Source organism: Apaloderma vittatum, unplaced genomic scaffold (genome assembly GCF_000703405.1).
Source record: "Apaloderma vittatum isolate BGI_N311 unplaced genomic scaffold, ASM70340v1 scaffold14, whole genome shotgun sequence".
Lineage (NCBI taxonomy): Eukaryota > Metazoa > Chordata > Aves > Trogoniformes > Trogonidae > Apaloderma > Apaloderma vittatum.
The window spans coordinates 58,949-82,754 of NW_009711934.1; the positions used below are offsets into that span (position 1 = coordinate 58,949).

At 37.4% G+C, this 23,806-nt stretch overlaps 1 protein-coding gene across 1 annotated transcript in view; it reads left to right on the plus strand.

Annotated features, from left to right (window-relative positions):
- RTTN (rotatin) overlaps positions 1 to 19,982 on the plus strand; it is a gene marked incomplete at its 5' end in the record, with an annotated part of 78,598 nt that extends 58,616 nt beyond the window's left edge. Inside the window, 10 exons of the mRNA XM_009867785.1 lie at positions 846 to 1,057; positions 5,437 to 5,542; positions 8,305 to 8,399; positions 11,629 to 11,706; positions 13,180 to 13,306; positions 14,718 to 14,917; positions 15,860 to 16,127; positions 17,315 to 17,418; positions 17,777 to 17,846; positions 19,525 to 19,982. Of these exons, the coding sequence (XP_009866087.1) occupies positions 846 to 1,057; positions 5,437 to 5,542; positions 8,305 to 8,399; positions 11,629 to 11,706; positions 13,180 to 13,306; positions 14,718 to 14,917; positions 15,860 to 16,127; positions 17,315 to 17,418; positions 17,777 to 17,846; positions 19,525 to 19,607 (1,343 nt within the window). The remainder of the gene's footprint in view (positions 1 to 845; positions 1,058 to 5,436; positions 5,543 to 8,304; positions 8,400 to 11,628; positions 11,707 to 13,179; positions 13,307 to 14,717; positions 14,918 to 15,859; positions 16,128 to 17,314; positions 17,419 to 17,776; positions 17,847 to 19,524) is intronic.
- Positions 19,983 to 23,806: the final 3,824 nt, after the last annotated feature.

Sequence of the window (23,806 nt, forward strand, 5' to 3'; positions counted from 1 at the left end):
TAAATAAACAAATAGGGAAAAAGGGGCATTCATATTACCAGTGGCATATCCAGAATGAAAATCTAATGTGTGCAGAGCTTCACCGACTTTTCCCTTAACTAGATTTTTGTAACTCTTTCTTTGTTATCAGACTAACCTCTGAACTGCCAGATGAGTTCACAAATTTTGTCTGAATGTATGGGTTAGTGATTCTAGTTGTAAAGCTTAACTAAATACAGCACCTGTAGGTAGTGAAATGATCCATTAGTACTTCATTTTTTTCCTTATATGTGGGGTTTTTTTTCTATATCTTACATAAAAGGAATACAAAAGTCAAAAGTTTGAGGGGAGGTAAGAGATATAGGAATTCAAGATTATTGTGCAGGTTTTTGTTTGCTTTTTAATTATTCTTTCATTAGTTACTTGGCTAGACAGGGTAAGTAGTCTAAGTCACCAAGATTTCTGTCATGAACGAGCATAGTCCTTTTAAGTTTGTGATTTCAGCTGGGTGCATGTTAAGTCATCTTGTGAATCTGAGTCCAATTGCACAGAAAGCTGTTGAATAAAATAAGGAAACTTCAGAAAAATTGTTGTAATGACAGTTGAGTAATTTAGCAAACAGAAATTGCTTTTATTTATTTTACAGTCAAATTGATTCACAACAATTAAGTCATTCAAAGCTATAAAATTCAAACTTTTCTAGTTTTTTGAAGACTTATCAATTGCGTAGAATTTGTAGAAATCCTTGTGCAGTGCACAGGTGTAACTGCTCACACACTTTCTTTGAAAAGGCTTTCTGATTTCCAAAGCACTTAAGCTTTATTCAGAATTAAATTAAATTTTTATTCTTCTGTTTTACCTTTCAGAAACCATTTGTGATTGTATTCACCTGTCAGCCACGCATCCTGCTTTATATATGGCTAGTTTACAGTTCCTCTCTGTCCTTTTGAATGAGGAAGGAAGAAGACGGCTCCAAGATAAAGAGAGTATATGTCAGAATCCAACTATTAGCTTTCTTCTGGATCATGTTGAAGGGTGCCAGGCATCAGTAACTCAGCTTACTGCATTAATAATTCAGGTATTTAAAATCTGACAATGTGCTTGCAGGATATGTTTTTGCATTTTTGTCTTTTGTTAACAAAACAGCTTAGTTACCTAATGAAAAATCAATGGTTGCCAATTATAAATCAAGACATTCTTAATTTGAGACATCTATTACACTAATTTTTTAAATTCAGGTAATAAGCTGGAACAATTGCAAATAAGCAACTTCTCTTAGAAGTGCCTTGCAAAGCAATTATGCTGCAGCAGCGTGGTACGAAATCTTACATAGAGAAGATGATACATAGATGTAATATGTTTGGCCAAATACTGATAACACTTTTTTATTTTCTGCTCTTCCAAACATGTAATGAGATTTTTGAAATTTGAGACCTAGTTATGCTCATTGTACGTGACAACATTTGTTGTTCTTAACAGCTGCCTTTGTAAAAACTATGAACCAAAATGAATCATTGAACCTTTTAGTTCACCCCCTGATAATCTAAGATTAATGTTGCTGCACTTAAGGAGCATATATTAATGTATTTTCCAAGCTAGTTTCAGATTGGCTAGGTGACCAACTTTCACTAATTGTTTCAACAATTTGTTGCTTGACCTAATATGTATTGGTGACAAGGTGTTTATTTCTAGACACTTATTCTGAATATTCTAACTTTCTTAATGTAATATAGTTATTCTTATTTATACTTTTATATACTGTTCTAAGTAATTCTTTTATCTCCTTTATGTTTCCACCTTTCACTTATTTACAGACTGTTAAAATATCTTCCATTACTTAGTAATAAGAAAAGTTATATATGAGATTCATGTCTAATTTATTTCCTCTCACAAATTAATTCCTTCATCTCTGTACTCATTGTCCTTCTTTAAATTATATGTGATTTGTCACTGTAACAATAGTAGGGCTTAGAAATGTAGTGTTTGTCTGAAAGATGCATGTTTCATAGAATATAATGTAGCTTGTGTTCTTTTGCTGCTGTGTTATAGCACTGTGGCTCTGTAGCGTTTATTGGGGCATCGTATTTTCTCCACTGAGAACCTGGTGTCTTTTACGGAGGAGAAATGTCCTAAGAGGATCTCTATCGGTAACACTGTATAGGCCACTAAACCTAGAATTCCCTAGCTCTCTGGCAACTAATGTCAGACGATTTCAGCACATACAGGTCCTGTGAGGACATGATTTTCAGAGACTCTGACAGCAAAACAGGGGCACTTCACTGAAAACCCATAACTTGCTAAATATTCTGTTAGGGGTTTTGTGTTTAATGCTTATATGTGTGCCTAAAACTTTGGTTGGAAGGACCTTAAAGGTGATCTGGTTCCAACCTCCCTGCCAGGCGCAGGGACACCTCCCACTCGACCAGGTTGCTCCAAGCCCCATCCAGCCTGGCCCTGGACACTTCCAGGGAGCTTCTCTGGCCAAACTGATCCAGTGCTTCACCAGCCACATTGTAAAAAATTTCTTCCTTATATCTAGTCCAAATTTACCCTGTTTTAGTTCCTGTCACATGAGACCCTGCTAAAAAGTTGCTCCCCATCTTTCTTATAAGACCCTTTTTAAGTACTGGAAAGCTGCTGTAAGATCTCCCTGAAGCCTTTACTTCTCCAGGCCGAACAACTTGAACTCTCTCAGCTTGTTCTCTTAGGGGACGTGTGCGAGCCCCCTGATCATCTTCCTGGCCATCCTCTGGACTGGCTCCAACAGGTCCTTGCTGGGAGCCCCTAGAGCTGGGAACAGCACTTCAGGTGGGGTCTCCCGAGAGCAGAAGAGAGGGAGAATCACCTCCCTTGACCTCTCGTCACACTTCTTTTGGTGTAGCCCAGAATGAGATTGGCGTTCATGAGCACACAAGCCTGCGTCCAGTTTTTCATCCATCAGAACCCCTACGTCCTTCTCTGTAGGGCTGCTCTCAATCCACTCTGCCAGGCTGCACTCAAATCTAAGCCTGGATTTATGCTTGGGACTACCTTGATCTTAAAGTTTATTGTACATGAAAGCACCAAAACCTTTCAAAGTAAGCAATGTCTTTACTGAATTAGTTGTATGCAATAATGTGTGCAAATTTAGGACCTGATCTTCTAATACTCACACCTGCAGACCAGGTCCTGAGTTAGTGTTTGCCAGTGCGTATCTGTTGTACAGATTTGATGTAATTAGGATGAATAATGAAGGTGATTGTTTGAAAATTCTCTCTCTCAGCCTTTCCTTCTTAGTCAATTATTTACTTGAACGCTTCTCTTGAAGAAAGAACATATTTAAATATTTTGGCTGTTTTGGTTTTGCTTTTTTTGTTTGTTTTTGGTTGTGGGTTTATTGTAGTAGATTACTTCTCTTCCAGCTGCTGCTCTTTCAACTGCCTCTCAATGACCACTGGGGTAATGAGTAAATAAATACATGTACTTTGCTGTAAAAACTTGAAGCTGTTTCTTTTCTAATTCTGTCATCCTTTTTGGGATGATCATAGTAGCTGTTCCCTTTTCATGCATTATAAAGCCCCAGACAGCATAGGACGTCTTAAATTTATAACACTTCATAATTTCCAGAAGGAATTAATAGTGTCTGTTCTTCTTTTACTACTTTAATACCAGTAGTCCAAATCTATAGAATCTACTGGCATAAGGCACCATAAATTTCCATACAGTTTTTTTTCTATTCAGCTGGTGGTTAGTCATGAATTAGTTATTAATTATGTAAGTGTTCCCTATGAATGACAGACATTTTCTTTTTTTGTTATAAAGTGCAATTACAGAGTAAGGAGAAAATGCATAAAGGAGCATGGAATGTTGCTAGTTTTTTCAGATAAAGTTTAGAAAATATTAAGATGAAATTAAAAGTTTTAAATAAGGTATAAATCTAGAACAACTCACCTTAATTAAATAATCTGTTCTAATCAGATACATAATAATTAATTAAAGGAAAATACCCACGAGATTGGCAGGAAAATATGTTTTTTATTACTAAAATTTTCCTAAGTACTATAAAAAAATAAAAGCAGCTAACAGAGCAAAAGCCTTTGAGTGGAAAAATCACAAAATCTAAGTTTTAGGCTATGCAGGATAGAATGAACTCAACATTTTGTTTTATGATTTGCATAAATGAGCATCAAGTTCAAACTTCCAGCTTTTTATATTTTTAACTACTGAAACGTCTACATCCTTTAATCTGAAAAGAAACTACCACCTCTCAGTACAGAGAAATAGTTAATTTACTTAGAACATTCTTGTTTTGGTAATAGCTTTGAGATTTCACATGGTGTCTAACACAACCAGTTGTAGTCTAAATGGGAAACTTTTTGTTGGCTATAAATGCAGAACCCAGCCCATGCATTGGTACTTTAATTTTGTGTCAGTTTTCCTTATCAGTGAGGTGAGGGGGTTGTTTGTTTTATTTTCTTCAAGTTACTAATTTATTAATCTAGACGGACCTTTTCAGTGTGAACACTTTAATAAATGGTAACCCTAGAGCATACATTGATATTTTATTGCATATTAAAATTTGATTTTTCTTTTTTAGGCAATTACTACCTAGAGGACTAAAGCAAATAAAATATGACATATGCGATGTATGTAGAGGTGTAAAAATCTATACAGTCCTATGGCTAACTTTAAAAAATGTTTTTCTTTCTACTGTGATTCAGCAACAGTTCTTATTTTACTATATTCTGATTACAGTGCATGCCGTTTTCTGTTATAATGGGTGTCAGTATTGAAATGATATTTAGGGAATTGCGAGATGGACAAAATTCTCTAGGGGATAATATATAAAGCACAGACAGCTCCTCATCTTTCAATTATCTTGTTGTATGACTCCAAATAAATATTCCTTTGAAAGCGCAGCAATTATATTTATATTAGAAATATGATAATGCTCACAAACGCCTCACAAAAATAAGACAATCCACTATTTTTTTCTAGTTGCAGGAGCATCTAAAAAAAATCTGCTTCAATGATATTTTTATTGTAAAGAATTTCACTGATATTTAATGTCTTTTCTTCACTGTGTTGAAGAAAATTGAGATTGCACTAAAGGCATGTCAGTGAGTTGTCTGCGGCAGCAAGCCTGAGTATTAGGAAAGGTCTGGTATGTTAGGCCTGGGAATCCAGGCTTTAGGAAGGTAGAATGTTAAGAAAAGAGTCAGAGGAGTTGACTCAGTGTTTGTTTGTTTCTTTTGTTGTTGTTTGCTTGGGTTTTTTTAACATTTTAATTAGAAAAAAGAATAAAACACTTAAAAGCAGACAGACTATAAACATGAATATAGGGAGAACCCTGAATAGAAATATAGTGATGGATCAACCAAGTGAAAATCTAGACTATGACAACATATTTATAGATATGAATACTGCTTTTAATATGATCATTTTTTCATTTCAATAATGAAATTGCATTATTTTTAGGTCTGTGAAAGAAAATCTTCAAAGGATGTGCTGAAAGAGGTTGCTACAAATGCACTGCTGTCTCTGTTAGCTGTCAGTAAAAATGCCCAGAAATGTGCTTTGGAAGGTGAGCATTTAAAAATGTATGTTAAATGATTTATGCATCAAAGGCTTGCAAGTGTTTTACATATTTTTTTAAGTCATAATGTTTTTTTGTCAAAACAAGAGACCTAGTTTTCAGTGGCATTTAAAACAGATTTTTACAGAGAAAGATTATTAATTATTAAAGTTTTCAGCTACATAAGAAATGTTATGCTGTAGCCAGTCTGAAAATTTGTGGTGAAATCACAGCTCAGTGTTAGAGTGTGAAGAGACCTGTGAGTTTTTATTGCTAGTGGCATATTCATCCATTCGAAACTGGAGATTTTGCACTGGCGGTATCTTCCAGTTCTTCTTTCATACTGTGCCAGTGCAGCTGTGTAGGTGAAAGGGTACTCTGTGTTCTCACTTCTGGCTGTACCTAGACAAGAAAAGACTTCTTTTTCTCAGCTTTGTTCTTCCCTGCCGCTTTGTGTCTGCATTCCCATTTTACAGTTTAAGTAAGGCCTTCTCCCCTTGCGATGCAAGATCTTGGGTTTTACAGTAGTAAAACAGAAGTAAAAAACGCTTTCTTCCAATGTCTAGTTTAAATCTACCCTCTTTTAGTTTAAAACCATTCTCCTTTGTCCTATCTCAACAGGCCCTGCTAAAAAGTTTGGCACTGTCTTTCCTTTAAATACTGGAAGGCTGCCATAAGGTCTCCCTGGAGCCTTCTCTTCTTCATGTTGAACAGTCCCAACTCTCCCAGCCTGTCCTCACAGGAGAGGTGCTCCAGCCCCCTGATCATCTTCATGCCCCTCCTCTGGACCCACACCAACAGGTCCAAGGCTTTCTTATGTTAGAGTCCCCAGAACAGAGCATAGGACTCCCGGTGGGGTCTCGTGAGAGTGGAAGAGGGAGAGGATCAGCTTTCTTGATCTGCTGGTCACACTTCTTTTGATGGAGCCCAGAATGCAATCGACTTTCTGGGCCATGAGGTCACATTGACAGCTCATGTCCAGCTTTTCATCTGCCAGAACCTCTAAGTCCTGCTCTGCCGGGCTGCTCTCAATCCACTCATGACCCAGCCTGTTTTTGTGCTTGGGATTGCTCTGACCTATATGCAGGACCTTGCACTTGGCTTTGTTGAACCTCACGAGATTTATGTGGGCCCACTTCTTCAGCTCATCAAGGTGTATTGACCAAGCCCCTCAGCTTGGTTCCAATATGGGCTCATCCTTGACTTTAGCAAGGCATTTGACACTGTTGCCCACAGCATTCTCCTAGAGAAACTGACTGCTCTCGATTTGGAAAGGCATGTGCTTCGCTGGGTGAAAAACTGGTTGGATGGCCGAGTCCAAAGAGTCATGGTCAATGAAGTTAAATCCAGCTGGCAGATGGTCACGAGTGGCGTCACCCAGGGCTCACTACTGGGGCCGCTCCTGTTTAACATCTTCATCAATGATTTGAACGAGGGGATGGAGTGCACCCTCAGTAAGTTTGCAGATGACACCACGTTGGGAGGAAGTGTTGGTCTGCTTGAGGGCAGAGAGGCTCTTCAGAGAGATTTGGACAGACCGGATCGCTGGGCCAAGGCCAACATCATGAGTTTCAATAAGGCCAAATTCTGGGTCCTGCACTTCAGCCACAACAACCCCCAGCAGCGCTGCAGGCTTGGGGAGGAGTGGCTGGGGGGGGGGCAGGGAGAGAGGGACCTGGGGGTGTTAATAAATGGCCAGCTGAACATGAGCCAGCAGTGTGCTCAGGTGGCCAAGAAGGCCAACGGCATCCTGGCCTGTATCAGGAATGGTGTTGTCAGCAGGAGCAGGGACGTGATCATGCCCCTGTACTCGGCTTTGGTAGAAGAATTTCTATCCTGAAAGGATTGTCAGGCATTGGAACAGGCTGCCCAGTGAGGTGGTTGAGTCACTGTCCCTGGAGGTGACATTAAGAGATGGGTGATGTTGCGTTGAGGGGAATTGTTTAGTAGGTTGATAGGGCTGGGACAAAGGCTGGACTGGAGGATCTTTTAGGTCTGTTCCAGCTGATACAATTCTATGATTCAGCGTCACCACTCATCACTGATCTTCATCTGGATATTGAACCGTTGACCGCTACCCTCTGGATGTGGACATCGTTGGATGTCACGATGTCATTTCCTCATCACAGGGCTGTCCACCCATCAAATCCATATCCTTCCAGTTTAGAGAGAAGGATACTGTGGTGGACCATTTGGAAGGCCTTGAAAGTCCAGATAGATATGCCATCAGTAGTTCTTCCTTTGTCGACCGATGTAGTCACTCTGTGATCTTGTAATAAATTAAAGACTCTTAAGTCCCAAAGAGAGAGCCTAACTCAATGTTTTGCGCTGTTTGCTTTCCTTTGTCTCATCTCAGATGCAGCAAATCTGCTGCTGTTAAGGAAGAGCTGGCTAAGAAAAATGCATGCCCTAACCTCTTGGCAGCATCCTTGAAGATATCCTGAAGAGCTTTTCTTCCCAAATCCTCTTCCTCTTTCTATCTTTTCAGTCCTTCCTTTGGGTGTTCCTCTCACAAGGACTCTGTTGCAAGTGTGTTCTCACTTCTTGAGATCAATGCGATGTACTCCATCCGAGAGATTTTTAGTTTCTTCCTTATATCAAGAAGATAACAATATTTTATGAACTCACAGAATTTGTACATCTGAATCCTCAAATCTCAGTTCCGGAGGGTAACAGTAATCAAAATGATTGCAAGCAAGATACTTTATGTTTCATAAAATATTTTTGATTGTGAATGAACTCCTAAAGGTTGTTATTTTTTTGTCTTCCAGTTGACCTGATAGACAGCTGTACAGAAAACATGAAACATATTCACGCACAGCTTAATTTGGATTCACTAAAGCCTGGGAAAGCACAGAAAAAAAAGGTAACTATAAAAACTCTTTTTTGTTTGTTTTGGATTATTTTTGCTCTTGTTCTGTCTTGAGCTTGTGTGGGTTTTTATTGTTTTTGTTTTCTTGAGGGCAGATGCTGTTGCTATCTGTCACAGGTGAGGCAAAGTAAATGACAACTTGTAGTGGATCTAAATACTGGGGCTTCTTTAAGATTCAATGATTTCAGAGCTTTTACCAACTTGATTATCTCACACACTTACTCTCCCACCAAGAGTTATGTTTGTTAGGTCTCAGCGTCCTCTTCCGACATGGAGATGACTGTCAGTTCAGGAAAGTCAGGCAAAAAATCGTATCAGTTTGTGCTTTGCCGCTGCTCAGTTACCAGTCTAGGGTGTTACTGGCCAAAGCCCATGAGTGACGTGTGCTGGTGTTAGTCTCCATGCATCAATCTGGTCTCCGGGATCTTTCCCACTTGCAAGATTAATCCTCTGGCCAGGATATTCAAAATGTTCTTTTTGGGCCCATTTCTTTCTTTCAGAGACCATTACTTTTCAGGAATCTATTTTGCCACTAGCTTTTCTTTCCAGAACTCTTAAGCTCCTGTTTGCCTAAATCTAAATCATCTATCTAATCTAAATCATCTATGTGTGAACTACAGCACATGATTAACCTCTGAATAAGTGGTTCTGTCTCATGTCTGTTCCTGTGCCAGTCAATCTCCCTCCCACCCTAAAACCAGTTCCAGACTACTTGCACATCTAAGTTGTATTTTTTTTTTATTCTCTAACTTCTTTTATTATCTGGCTTCCGGTTCTTTTTCTGTCCCTCGACATACTTGACCTGGACTTCTTGGTCTCTTGTCATTGACTCAGTTGTCCCTGGCTTTAACTTTGTGCCAGTGGTTTGGGGTTTTTTATTATTTTTACCTCATACTTGGGATCCTTCCACTGTCTGTATTCACAATTTCTTCCCTCCGTTCACAGTTTATTTGTTTAGCCTTTTTTCAACTTCCCTTCTAGTTGCTCTAGACTGTCACATTTCCCAGTTCTTTCTTACCCCACATCTTGACATACAGTATTTCTTACCAACATACAGGAGTTCCATAAGATTTTTGTTTCAGTCTGCTTTCTTTCTACCACTTTCATCTAAGAGAATTATTAAAATACAGACAATAACCTCTGCTGTCAAGTTTGATATCTTGTCCACTCCCACATAAAACAGAAATTGCAGAAGATATCTTCCTGTGGGATACATCTGTATTGCTGGAGCTCAGTAGCATTTTTCTCAGAGGCTTTGGCACAAACAGACATTAGCCTTTATTTGTAGGAGTGTGGAACTGTGTTTTATACCAGTGAGCTCTTCAGAGATTTTGGGGTTTGACCCTGACATCTCAAGGCTACATTATTTTTTCTTGATATCTCCTACACATCTTTATTATCTTTTTTCAAGGGATGAGGGCTGAGAGGTGTCCTGCTCTGGATATGTCCAGTAAGGTTGAAGTCAGCTGGTTCTTTGCAATTCTTGGGTTGAGAATGGGGAAGCTGGGGACATTTACTCCTCTGCTAAATGTAGAAGGAGTTTAAAACTTTAAAGAAATCAAAAGAAAGGAGCCTCTGAAAAAGGTCAGAAAGACTGTTTATATTTGTTTAAGAATTCTTTGAAAGACGTTTGCAAAAAACTATGCCAGATTTCCCTGCTGAGCTGGGACTGCAGATTACTACATCATAAGTAAGCGTGCTGTTCATCATATGTGGTGCAAAATGACAAGCAATCTAGTTTCATGTGAGGGAAACCAAGAAATTACTTTCATAGTCAGATTTAGTTGTTCATTCACAAAACCACCTCTCAGCCCTCTTCAAGGCACAGGTCCCAAAGTGAAGTTCTAGGAGCTTCTTTTCTTTTTGTCTTTCTTTTCTTTTAACTGTTGGGAAAAATGTATTTGACCTAGCTTTGTTCTCAAGGCAACTCAAGTGTTTTACCTGATATTCCTTTTCTTTTATAATAGTGACCATGATGCTAATTAAGTATTAAAAAATAGCCAAACTTTCAAAAAATACCCCTTCAAATTGGACCTTAGTGAAAATCAAGATACTCTTAAATAAATAAATAAATACAAACAGTATCATCAACACAATCTATAAATTTCTCAACCTTCTAGAAGTTTACACATTAAGTATAAGTTGTAGCTTGTGGCATATAGTGCTATTTGTATTTATTAAATAAATTAATACATAGATTCATAGAAACATAGAATGACCTAGGCTGGAAGGGACCTTAGAAATCATTTAATCCAACCTCCCTGCCGTGGACAGGGACGCCTCTGAACTAAATCAGGCAACACATGGGGACCGAACAGGGATTGAACCCACAACCTTGGTGTTACATATAGAAATTCTTGAAGAAACAGAGTTTGCATTTTATTTAGTTAAAAAAGAGATGAACCTGTCATAAAACATGCTTGTAATGATGACTTGTACGTTTCTTTTTCGTTTACTGCCCCTGACTTTCATTAACTTTTTTGAGATAGACGTTTACTTCATCTCTACGTGTCATCAACTGTATGTATATTTAGTTTGACAACCCTATAGCAATCTGCCGTCGTTAGCCTTTTAGTGTCACAGCACTATCATGAAGATAGATTTTCTTTGTTTACTTATATACTTAAATCTCAGTATAGTATCTTACTGTCCAAATGTCTGTATTTATCTTTGTAATATTCTTACTGTGTTGGAAACTATTTCTGTTATTAAGGATAGGGAACTAAGTCCCTGGGAATAAAAGGATGGATTGGTCTGACCAAATGTAGAGAACTGCAAGACAGAACTAGTTTATCCTTGTTTTTATCCAAGGAAGAAAAATAGGTCCTTCTAGGCAGTGATTCATTTGACCTGTTTTAGATGTCTGCTTTAGGGTGGAACAAATGCCCAGAAACTGTTCCCACCCATTCTTCGTTACTTGAATGGAGCTCTACATTACAGATTTCTGCATTAGTCCAGATCAGTGACCCTAGAAATGGTATCTGTGGGTTATAAAGAGAGATGAGGATGGCTCCACGTAACTTGTTATAAATGTCTTAACTATATGTGTTTAAAGCTAGCTGAAATGAATCCTACCCGAGCTCAGGAGGAAACCCTGCTGAAGGGGTGTTACCCAAGTGTTGATGCCTTAGATTTGCACTTCCCCTTTGAAATTTCTTAACTCCCTGTACAAAATTAGTTCTGTTCTTATGCTGACAATCTTTAAATATTTTTCTCTGGATAGGAGGATAACCTTCTCAAACAGTTAAGGTGTTCTATGCAGCTCCTCAGAAACTGCCTCTTTCAAAATGAAGAGTGCAAGGTAAGTATTCTTGTACTGAAGTCATGTGAGCACATTCAGTAGTCAATAAAGATAATAATTTATTTTTTTTCGACTTTGTTATTTTCGAGCTGGCTAAGTTTAACCTAGATATTAATGGCAAAAAATACTTAATTTCGTTATTATTCTCACCTCCTAAGAATATTTCATACGTGCGATAGGAACTCAATGTTCATACTGAAGCATCATCTCCCAAAGAATTCAGATGGCTAACATCCTTTATGCCCACTTCTGCTTTGCTTAAATCAATAATGCCAATTTTCACAGCATATAATGTGAAAAATGGATGTGGAGAAAAGTGTGGGGCCACAAGCAAGGTGCATAAGAGATACATTTCACATCTTGGAAAGCAGTTTCATCTCTTTATTCCTGTCTCCTTTTTTCCTTTACCTTTCTGAAAGACAAAAAAAACCCACCACCCAAAACCAAACCCTAAATTGTAATTTGCCATTTACTTTTTTTTGTTTGAGTTAAATTACACTAATCCTGTAAGGCACTTTTTTTTTTTAATCTTGATTTTTTTTTTTCATAATTTTTCTTGCTTGGAATCTTGTTTTGAATTTCTTTTTATTGCATGTTCTTCGTTTTGTGTCTTTTTCCCTGTGCTTTTCAATACCCTTTCTATTACAGTTCTTCTGCCTACCTGTTTCTAACTTGGGGAAAATACATTACTCTTTTTTCATTTTTTCTTGTATTCTTTCTTTCTGGTCACTACTCTTTTTTTTTTTTTTTTTTTTTTTTAAATTACTGACACCTTTAACACATTTATTTGCATGTTCTCTTTCACAATTGAATTTGTCTTGGCATTGTGATACTACTTGTGCTACTTTTAGCAAATACATTGGTGGAACCACAGGATTTCCACACCTTGCAGAAGTACCCCTCTTGAGGGAATGTGTTAGCATCCTTTTTAGATACAGAACACCATGTAAATTATGTGTCTGAATAAGCCATCTGGTTATCCCTAAGGTCCCCATAACTTGGTTTTGCCATAATCTTAGATAAGGTTATTGTGGGATTTTTTTTTTTCTTTTGATCAGGGGTTTGCAGAGACAATTGCTTGGAGGAGAGAAGGGTGTTGCTATTGATAACCAAAGTTTTCTATGATTTGCTCTGTAGAACTGCAGTCTTCCATTTCCATGCTTTTTGAGTTCCAATAATTAGCTCAGTTGGAGTAGAATAAAACTTTAGGGAGCTCTTGAACAACCACAGTTGGAGTAAGTCTTTACTTTTGTTTGCATGTGTCCCAGTAATTAAAATGGGTGCTGGTTTTGACTGGGATAGAGTTAATTGCATTAGTTTTGAAATTAGGGTGTCAGTTGTCTCCATACAATCTTTTGAAGCAAAGTAATGGGACACAGTAAGATAAAAACATGTTTTTCTCACTCAAATTATACTTCATTTTCAAGGTATTTAGTAACATAGTACTTCAAATTCTTCCTTGTGTTCTTGCAGATGGCAGCACTCAAAGCTCATCTCGTTCCTGTTCTGCATTCACTGTGGCCGTGGCTTTTACTAGATGACTCCTCAATGCAAATAGCTCTGCATTTGCTTTGTGTCTACACTGCAGACTATCCTGCAGGTATGAGAGTCATTCTGTGGTGTAATATATTAAAATATTTAGCTGTAATAATTAACACAGAAAAGCATAATGAAGGGAAAAGAATGTGTGTTACCACCATAAGAAAGAAAGTATAAAAGCACTGATCTGCTCAAGTCTATGAAGAGTTTTGATTTTAATACATTCAAGACGTTTTTGTTCAGATCCTGTTTCAATCTATTGGATTTAACAAGCATATAATTGTACTAAAGGATTAGATAGCATTTAATTCAAACCATTATGTTTGAAAGTTACACTGAAAGTCCTGCCAAACTGAATAGTAACTGTAGAAATAATACTCAAGGAATTCTCTCACAGAGAACAGTGTATCAGTACTTTATACAGTTTGTACTGGAGCCCTTATTGAGAACATTCTGGTTTTGAAATACTCAATAACCTCATTTAATTCTGTATGAAATTTCTTGTGTTTATTTATGCACTGGGCTTAGTAGCTTGTATTTGTGTATTTTTCATAAGGATTCTCTTCTTCATTTGAGAAAAACTTTCATTTCCATCAATGAGTAATTATCCCCACTACTAGAAACTCATTTGTTTTTCTAGTATGATTTTGTCTCATTCCATATCTTGGTTATTGACTCAGAAAATTATTTGCTAGTAGCTTGAAGAGACATATTCTCCCTGTCAAGATACCATAAAAGAGTTAGCATGGTTAAAATATATTAACTGAACAGTCTCTGAGCTTTTTTGTCCTCTTTCTAAATTAATGTCTCCAGATTTTAAATGAGCTTGCAATCCTTTTTTAATTTTTTTTCCATAAAGATTTTTTTCAATATGGACTGAAGAAAGGTTGAATACATATTAGTCAACCACAGGATATAAAATTAAAATGTAATGTCCTGTGATGTACTGGAAATCAGCCTGAAGTTCTGATGATCTTTCTTGTTTCTTGACTCTGAGTGACTCTAGGCTGCATTTTTGTTTTCCTTGCTATTAAAGGGCAAGTGGGTTTTGATTAATCATGTTTTTTCTTTCTATTCAGAATAGTTGGCATATGAGATGACCCAAACTTACCTACTCGGAACTGGTTAACCACTTCCACTTAGTGTAGCCAGGCAAAAGAATACATGGAGATGATTGTAACAGTTAAAAACTCTCTAATTTTTATTTACTTTTGCCATGTAAGAAGTTTACTGTTGTTGCAAGAAGAGTGCAACTAGAAGAGTGGATGCCTGTTCCAGTAACCTGTCGTATTCAGGCACATTTCTCTTCAAAGCATGTCCCATTGACTTCACTGTGGTTCAAAGGAAATAAAATCCCAATCCCTTCAAAAGCCCTATCTCAGTCTCTGAACTGTTAGACTGATATTTCTATGGACTTTTTTTTTTTTTTAATGTATATGTGCATTTTTCATATGATAAGTGTTTCTTTTAAGGTTGTACTTCACTCTGTTGGGCAAGTGGTGGACAATCATCGCTTCCGTCTGCACGAAGTGCAGCTGGGAATTCATTAATGCATAACATCTTGAAATTGGCTTCCCAAGTGTCAAATGATAACAGCTCAATTCAGCAGGTGGTCTTTTGTCTTCTTTCCAACCTTGCTTTGTCTCATGACTGTAAAGGCATTATTCAAAAGGTAAGCAATGTGATGTATGCATTTTCCTTTTTAATACCCCCTCAGATTTCAGTATGGAGTGTCCTGGGATCATACAGAGATGCTTCTGTGGGAATAAAACCATTATGTCTTCTTAGTCAGTGGTGTTAACTGTTCCCCAAGTGCAGCATGTAATTTGGTCATATTCATAGTCTGGGCAGAAATAGCATATGGAACTACACAGTTTTTGCTAGAGCTTTGTATAACCTCTCAGATTCAGTAGGGTGTAAAAATTTTAATACCTGTATGTATTGATAGCACTTACTAGTGGATCGTGAAAGTGAGCATACGGTAGAACAAACTGCATGTAAGTAAACAAGAAAGTAAACACTGTATGAATGATTAGGTATTCTGTGTGAAGCATAATCTTTGTAAAAATTATAGTTTTAGAAAAGATGTCCTACACGTCCGTAACTGACTGTTGGGTAGAAATTTATTCTTACATAAATGGAAGTGTTCAAGACCAGGTTGGATGAGGCTTTGAGCATCCTGGTCTGATGGAAAGTTCCCTGTCTATGGCAGGGGGGTTGCAACTAGATGATCTTTATGGTCCCTTCCAACTCAAACCATTATATGATTCTATGAAATAGAAGTACTGTCTTTTCCCTTTTTAGTTTGTACTTTAAATGATCCTTACTCTATTTAAAGAAATATATTGTGTTGATTTAACTTTTGTGTATCTACACTTGATAAATTATCACAGAGGAAAATATATTTTACCATACGAGCTTTTTAACCAAGATATGTACTCTTTTTGATATGTAATTCTTTCGGAAATCATTGGCTAATAATGAGTTCCCTGAAATATGTAAATGAAACATTAGTACTAGTTTTTAGTCAAGTATGCAGATTGGAAGGTCAAACAGCAGTGAAGAAGCCATGAAATACTATAAATTCTAACATTATTTTTCTTTCTTCTGACAGAGTAACTTCCTGCAGAACTTCTTGTCTCTTTCATTACCAAAAGGAAGTCATAAAAATCCTGGTAATGTGTCTACTCTTTGGCTAAAGCTGCTACAGAACATATCTCTTGGAGAAGATGGGCAGCAGATGATCATGAAGATAAATGGTTTTGTAGACCAGGTCGTGGAAATGTGTAAATGCAAACACAAGAGCAATCAACATCTAGCTCTTCTTATTCTACATAACATATGTTTCAGTACAACTAATAAACCAAAAATACTAGCTAATGGTAAGTATTTAAAGGGTATATGAGTTATTTTACTCTGAGAATACGTTGTCTTCCAGAATGCTATATTTTCATTGCTAATTGGGTTACTGACAAAGAACTCAATGTTATTTAGAAAAGCATTTTCATGGTGTGTTGTTTTTTTGTTTTGTAGAAGTAATTATGGAATATATATTTTGGCAGAAAAACAATTATTGTATAGCAAAATTAAATCAATAGTGTATAAAAATAATAAAGATTTGTTGTCAGGCTGACGTTTGAATATAGGAAGACATTATGAATGAAAGAATTTTTGCAGTTTTCTCAAACAGCTGGTTTTTCAAGGAGGAGTTGAAGGCTTCTTTGTGTCGGTTTGAAATAACTGAAGTTCCTGTCTTTCAGTTGGACAAAACCTTATTAGCTACTGAAGTCAAGGATGTTTAGACAAAATATTTTGTGTTCTGTCATATGCAGAAAACATTTACGATAATTATAAAGTTGCGATTGTGGCATATATATTTAATGTAAAAACATGCACAGAACTTCTTTCTCAGTTGTTTGTGACAGGCATGTTTCCCCCATTTAATTGCAGAGAGAATGCTCCTCTCTGTTATAATTTCTCAGCAGGTTTTCCACAATGCTTTGCTTTTTTTTTTCTGCCTTAGTTAAGCATACATTATTCAGTCACATAATCTGTGAAATTTTATTATGAAGTGAACAAACAAACTTGGAAGAGTCTGGCTTCAGAGCAAGGCTGGGAAAATAAGACACCTACAGCAGCGTGGAAAATGTTTCTCATTGGTTGCAAATCATCTGCATAATAAGTCCTAAGGAAAATAGAAGCTTCTAAATTTCCATCCTGATGTGGCTCTAATTGTGGCTACTGGGAGTTATAAAACAGTTTCATGGCTTCCTTAGTCCCTATGCATAGCTGGTGACTGTACATAACATGCATGTTTTATTACTGATAACTTAATTTTTTATCATTGCTTGATTTTGTTTTGCTGTGTTCTTTTTAACACTTCTTTCAATGTAATCTGTTGATTTCTTAAAAATATTTAACTTTAACTAATCTATAATAAAGTTTCTATAATTCCTCTGCCATGCCAATACTTGGCATAGAAATAAGTGTTCTCCAAACATCAAAATACTGAAATGTGTGCTTTTGATGGTATTTCCTATATGCAAGGTGTTTTATTTTTTCTTATTAGATAAAGCGATTGCAGTACTGTCTGCCTGTTTGGAAAGTGACAGTCATGCTGTTCAGAGAATAGGAGCAGCTTCATTTTGGGCTTTGCTTCACAACTATCAAAAGGTTGGTATTTGAGAAATAATTGAAAAATCATAATGTTACTTTTATTATACTGTAAACAATACAATAACTAAATAAAAATAAACTTTACAGTATTAGTAGTACAGTACAGTATTATTTTAATCATATAGCTGCTTGGGCTGTGCAGCTAAACAACATGGTAAGGAAGCAGCTTGTCTTCTACTGTTTGTGACTGCTCAGATAAATGTAATCTGTATGATGATACAGTCATATGCTAGTTCTAAAATTCCTGCATCTTGTGTTCTGCTGAACTATTGTAAATTTCTAAACTTTGCTGTTGAAGTGTGAAAATGTGGGGATGAAAGTCGAGTTGTATTTTGTGTGTTTGTGTGGGCTACAGGCAAAAGTGACTTTGAAGAATCCATCAATAAGGAGACGAATCGATGAGGCTTATGCTTTAGCGAAGAAAAGTAAGTCTTATTTCCAACTAATGCCAGTTCTGAATTTTTCCATCAAGTGGATGATTAATACATTTCAATTTATACCGTCACAGTAAGTTTTTGTTGTGCTGCAAGTTTTTGAAAGGATACTTCTATCTCTAAAGTCATAAGTAGTAATATAGCATACAGTTAGGCATCTTATAAATTCAGATATAGAAAAATGCCTCTTGCTTAACAAATTATAAACAAGACCTCGGACAATTGCTAGGGTTAGTTTGTAGGAATAGGTCCAATTGTGCATGTAGCGTGTGCTTTCTTTGCACAATACATTTCTGTGTTTTCTTAAATTTAGAGATATGAAAAATTGTTTGTTTGGTGTTGGCTTTGCTTAATGGTGTTCAACCTCAATGTGTTCAGCTGCATAGCAAAGGGATTAGAGCAGATCATTGTGCCAGTCTTAAAATACTATACCGTGAGTTAGCTGACTTTCCAAAAGTGGGAGTTTGTTGCTCAAGAACATAACTCTCTTTTGAATAGCTTTTATACAACAGGTTGCCATCTTCAGCTCAAGAGCATTCATTTTGAAAGATATGCGAACGTTGGTCTGTAGCTGAAGCTTCCATAGCCTGATAATGGGTTTATTGGTTGCTAGTCACATCAAGATTCTGATCTTAGAAAAACATGCAAGTGCCTCATTTTAAGCCAATGAGTTTTCCTACTGATTTTAATTTCTCTATACGTGTACTCACATAGGTTTATCAGCTGGGGAGCTTTTAATAGTGAGTTCCCATAGTATTTTGCACAGCAGAATTGCCACAGCATTTCTGCCTCTGTTGAACATTGTTTTTCAGTATCCTAATAAGGAGGAGGTGTAGTTTTGCTAAAACATCTCACAATAATTCTTTCGGTGCTGTTACCCAGATCCAAACTCATCCTTTGCTGAGTCAGTCATTAAACATAACATAATGCAACATTTCGTATACTGATAGTGTGTTAGTAGAGAGATAGTTCGCATTGGTTTTTTGTAGCATAACTACTGCTAATCAGAGACTTCTCAAAATACTGTGTTGAATCAACAAGGTAGAAATAAGTAGCTTTCACACAGGAGTGCCTCATAACATTAATCTCCATTTATTTGTCTGGCTTTGGAACTTAAATATCGAAATTTTTTTTTTATTCCATAAACATTTAAATATAAAAATACTGAGTATTAAATATTTTATGCAACTGTAATTGTTAATATTTATACTGTTATAGTCATGTGAAGTTGTAATCTGTATTTTCTGCATTAAGGTCCTCAACTAGCCTACTCTACAGTGGTAATTGGGCTAAAATAGTAGATTGTTCTTCTGAGTGCAAGTGGGAGAATTTTTCAGTGGTACTGTTATTTTACGTTTCCCACTTTGTGCTACCCAAGCACAAGTTTGGGAAGAACAAGGCACAACCTTACTGTAACATAGCAGAATTGACAGGAAGTTTTCACTTTTTTGGTCACAACTAAGTGAGGACTTGGAAACCTGAGAAATTCTAGCTTATAAAACAAAACAAAAACCAGACTTTGCAACCTAAAGTATTAATATGCGATTTGCTACTCATAATGTAGAGATTAGGATCGTAAAATAGCAAGGCTTTTGATGCAATCTTTGAAAAAGTAATTTTGTATTAAGAATTGACTAGAAATTCAAATCTTGTATTTTCTTCATTTTAGCTACTCCACAGACAGAAGAAAATGAGCTACATGCCTACTATTTAAAATGCTTGGAGAATATAGTGCAGCTTCTTGATTGCTAATGATCGTCGGATGGCTTGTCATGTTGAAATTGGACAGCTTATTCAATGGGAGCCTGAAATTTAAAGAAAACACTTCTAGCTCACAGATCTGTGGCAGCAGTTTATATGCTATGGGAATTTATGAAGCCTTTGAGGAAGGTGTTCATCAACTTTGAACCAAAGAATTTGCAAAAAAATGTGGTTCAAACTATTTGTACTGTAATCCCAATGGGAAATTATAATGATGCTACTATGTAAAGTATCTACATAGAAGAAAAGCACAGAGGAAAAGAATATGAAATATCAGTAATTTTCTTAAATTATACATTGAAAATGTTGCTTTAAAGCATTAGAATTGCTGTTTTGGTTTGGTCTTAATAAAAGGGGTTTTTAGCTCAGCATTTGTTGTTGGATTGTAATTTGTAATGTTGCAGGTGTGCACAGTTCATAGTTAGATTCAAGAACTGAGAATATGGGCAGTCAGTGTGTCACACCTATTAGCTACAGAACAGTGAGGTGTGTATGTCAAAGTTTTGAAGGAGTTTTCAGTTCAAACTGCTACAGTTTTTTAAGAGGCTAATAGTTGAAAAGAGCTCTCGACTGCTGATGTTACAGGTGACAGTTATGTTAACAGACCAGTTAATTCAGGATATGAGGTATGTGCACCATTTTTAGTTAATTACAGCATTGTAGAAAATGTGAGACACAGTCTGTTAGTTGCCAGCTTATAAACACTTTGGATCTTTTCCTTGAGAAGAGGCCCAGACTGTTAATCAGGCCTGTGTTTTCTTTCAACTGCTACTTGTCCTAAGTTTTTCAGTATTCTGTACTAAATGGGATTGAGAGAAAAATACATTGATGCCTGAGCACATGACAGTTTTGCTGAATGTGCTTCTGAAATATCTAGCAGTGTGTTTAGATTTCCCCCAACACAAAAATTTTTTTTGTTTGTCAGAGACATGTGAAAATGACCAAATAGAAAGGAAAACTTGGGTAACATCTCTAAAAGAGTTGTTGCAAGGCCATGTCTACCTGGAATTAGTCTTTTCTTCCTAATCAGGTGATGAAAATATTTTCCACTGACAGAGGGGATTTTTTCCATTTGTTCTGTGGTGCTTATAAATAATGTGTGACTTGATATTATTCAACTGACACGTGATGCTTATAGTAGCTGGATTAAATCCTTACTAGAAATGTACTTACCAGCTAACTTCCTGGTCCTCTGGCAAACAAAAAGCAAGGGCAGACCCAGCAGAGCCTGATTCTTTTCCATTTGATACATTCCATAATTATTGTAACTTGCAAAGTGGTTGTGAAATGCTGCCATGCTCATCCCATGGTGTTGCAGGACTGTTAAGCTGCAGGGCAGGAGGGCACTCGGCAGCAGACGGCTTTGCAAGTCCACATTTTCTCTTTCACAGAATCATAGAATTATTGAGGCTGGAAAAGACCTCTGAGATCATCAAGTCCAGCCTATGAGTCAACAGCGTTGTAACAGCTAGACCACGGCACTAAGTGCCACATCCAGCCTTTCCTTAAACACCTCCAGGGACGGTGACTCCACCACTTCCCTGGGCAGTGCATCCCAGTGCCTGAGCACCCTCTCCGTGAGGAAGTGCTTCCTGAGATCCAACCTAAACCTGCCCTGATGCAATTTCAGGCTGTGTCCTCTCATCCTGTCACTGGTTGCCTGGGAGAAGAGTTCAGCACCCACCTGACTACACCCTCCCTTCAGGCAGTCGTAGAGAGTGATAAGGTCCCCCGTGAGTCTCCTCGGGGCTAAACATGCCCAGCTCCCTCAGCCTCTCCTCAGAGGACTTTCCCTCCAGACCCTTCCCCAGCCTCGTTGCTCTCCTCTGGACCATCTCCAGCACCTCAAGGTCTCTCTTGCAGTGAGGGGCCCAGACCTGCACACAGGGCTCGAGGTGTGGCCTCGCCAGTGCTGAGTAAAGGGGCAGAATCACATGCCTGCTCCTGCTGGCCACACTGTTCCTGACACAAGCCAGGACGCCATTGGCCTTCCGGGCCACCTGGGCACACTGCTGGCTCATGTTCAACCGGTTGTCAACCAGCACTCCCAGGTCCCTCTCTTCTGGGCTGCTCCCCAGCCACTCCTCCCCTAGTCGGTAGCGCTGCAGGGGGTTATTGTGGCCAAAGTGTAGGGCCCTGCATTTGATCTGGTTGAACTTCATACCCTTGGCCTCAGCTCATCGAGCCAGCCTGTCCAGGTTGCTCTGCAGTGCCTTCCTACCCTCCAGCAGATCGACACCCCTCCCCAGCTTTGTGTCTTCTGCAAACTTACTAAGGGTAGACTCAATCCCCTCATCCAGGTTGTCAATAAAGATGTTTGGGCTTGGTGGGGGAGGTCTCATCCCCTCAGGCTCTTAAATGCCAATTCTTCTCTGACTTAACGTTTCAACATACTCAACCCTAATGATTTCTCTCGTTAGTCAAGTTGTAAGTCAAAATGAAGTTTGTTTGCCAGTTTGCTTTCTTTTTCAGACACAAAAAATGAGAACACTCAATGCCAAATTAATTCCAATGGAAGTAGCCACTCAGCAAGAAGGGCAAGAGCTCTTTCAAAGTGTAGAAATAACACATAGATCTGGTGAGGTGAAATAAGGCTGCGAAGCTGAGTTACTTCATTCAATGCAAGTGCAATATGGAAAGAGCATAGAACAACTGGATGCTGGTTTTCTATCAAACATTTCTGTTTTACTGAGCTGTATGAAATCTTGCAGAAATTATTCATATCGAAAAATCTAGATAAATTGCTAACACTTTTGTTGTTAAAGTAAGTCTTAGTGCAAGTGCTGTGTTTATCTTGACATGAGCATAGGTCTAACCATTATTTTCTCAGTATTTTGTAATTGTGGAAAGTAACTGAAATAGTGACGTAACTAAATACTTCTGTTTGTTGTTGCTCCTCAGGAAAATCAAAACAACTTTTAGCCTCAATGGGTATGTACATCAAATTTCTATATTCACTTTGTGTCTTCATATAATACTTAAAACTTTTCTCCTTTAAGGAAAGAAGAATTTATTTACTTAAAGAACTGCACTCTCTTCATCACCTTTTCCTTCCAAAAGTGGGGACATACAGCAGCTGCATCCTGTCTTCCTGCATTTTAATAAAGAGATAGGTTATAAAACATAAATGACTGTAATTTCTGTTCACAAGCAGTTAGACTAGCACAATTAGCCTCACAATAACCTTTAGTCTTAATAGCTTTCATGAAGGAAAATTAAAATACTGAAACCTCATTCACAGTTAACTTCATTTCAGAATTTTGGAGATTCATCTGTTTTCAGGTGAATGGTATTTCAAAGAAAATTAAATTCTCGAATACCTTCAGATTTTAAGAGCTGTAAATCATTTCTTATCCTACAGAGGAAAGTGTAATTAAAGTGGAGATGGATTCCCTGAATAGACTACAGAATTTAAAAGGTTATATTCAATATGCATCTAACTTCTTTAATAAAAGGCATGGCCGTACCAACCAGGAGTCTCTTGAAAATCCTTATCCAGGAGAACACAATTGCCATTTGCATTAACTGCAGATATATTATGCTCTTGGTTGCTTAATCTTTTATGATAAGTTTGTAACCAAGAAACAAGTTATTTTAAATTCAGAAGAAGTATGTACATAAAATTCACCTCAGATGAGGTTTTCAGATTTTTTGAGACTGATGTGTTATCCATTGCATGTTCAAAACTTTCAAAGAACTGATTTTCAATTGAGTGATAAAAAAAAAATGTGGTTTAAACTTAAATAATTTAGTTTTGATTGTGTGTGTTCACGCAGAGATGCTACGTCATGACTTCCTGACAACGTTTTCAAACCTTTGAGTAACAGATTTTCAAAACCACTTGGAAATTCTCAGAAAAAGTTTTCATTTATGAGGATGGCACTATTTTTTGCTTTTCCAGCAATTTGATACCATGGATTCTCCTTACTTAGTCGTAGCAACTGCACAGCCCCTGGTGGAATTTTTCATTGTTCCCTCTCCATATCAAACCTGCAGATTGCAGCAGTTATAGGTGTCTGGCTTCAGTAGAATGATGGAACAGTACTGACCAGACATGGACAACAGGTGAGGTGCCTGAAGAGTGGAGGAAAGCAAATGTCACTCCAGTCTATAAGAAGGGCAGGAAGGGTGACCCGGGTAATTACAGACCAGTCAGCCTCACCTCCATCCCTGGAAAGGTGGTGGAACAT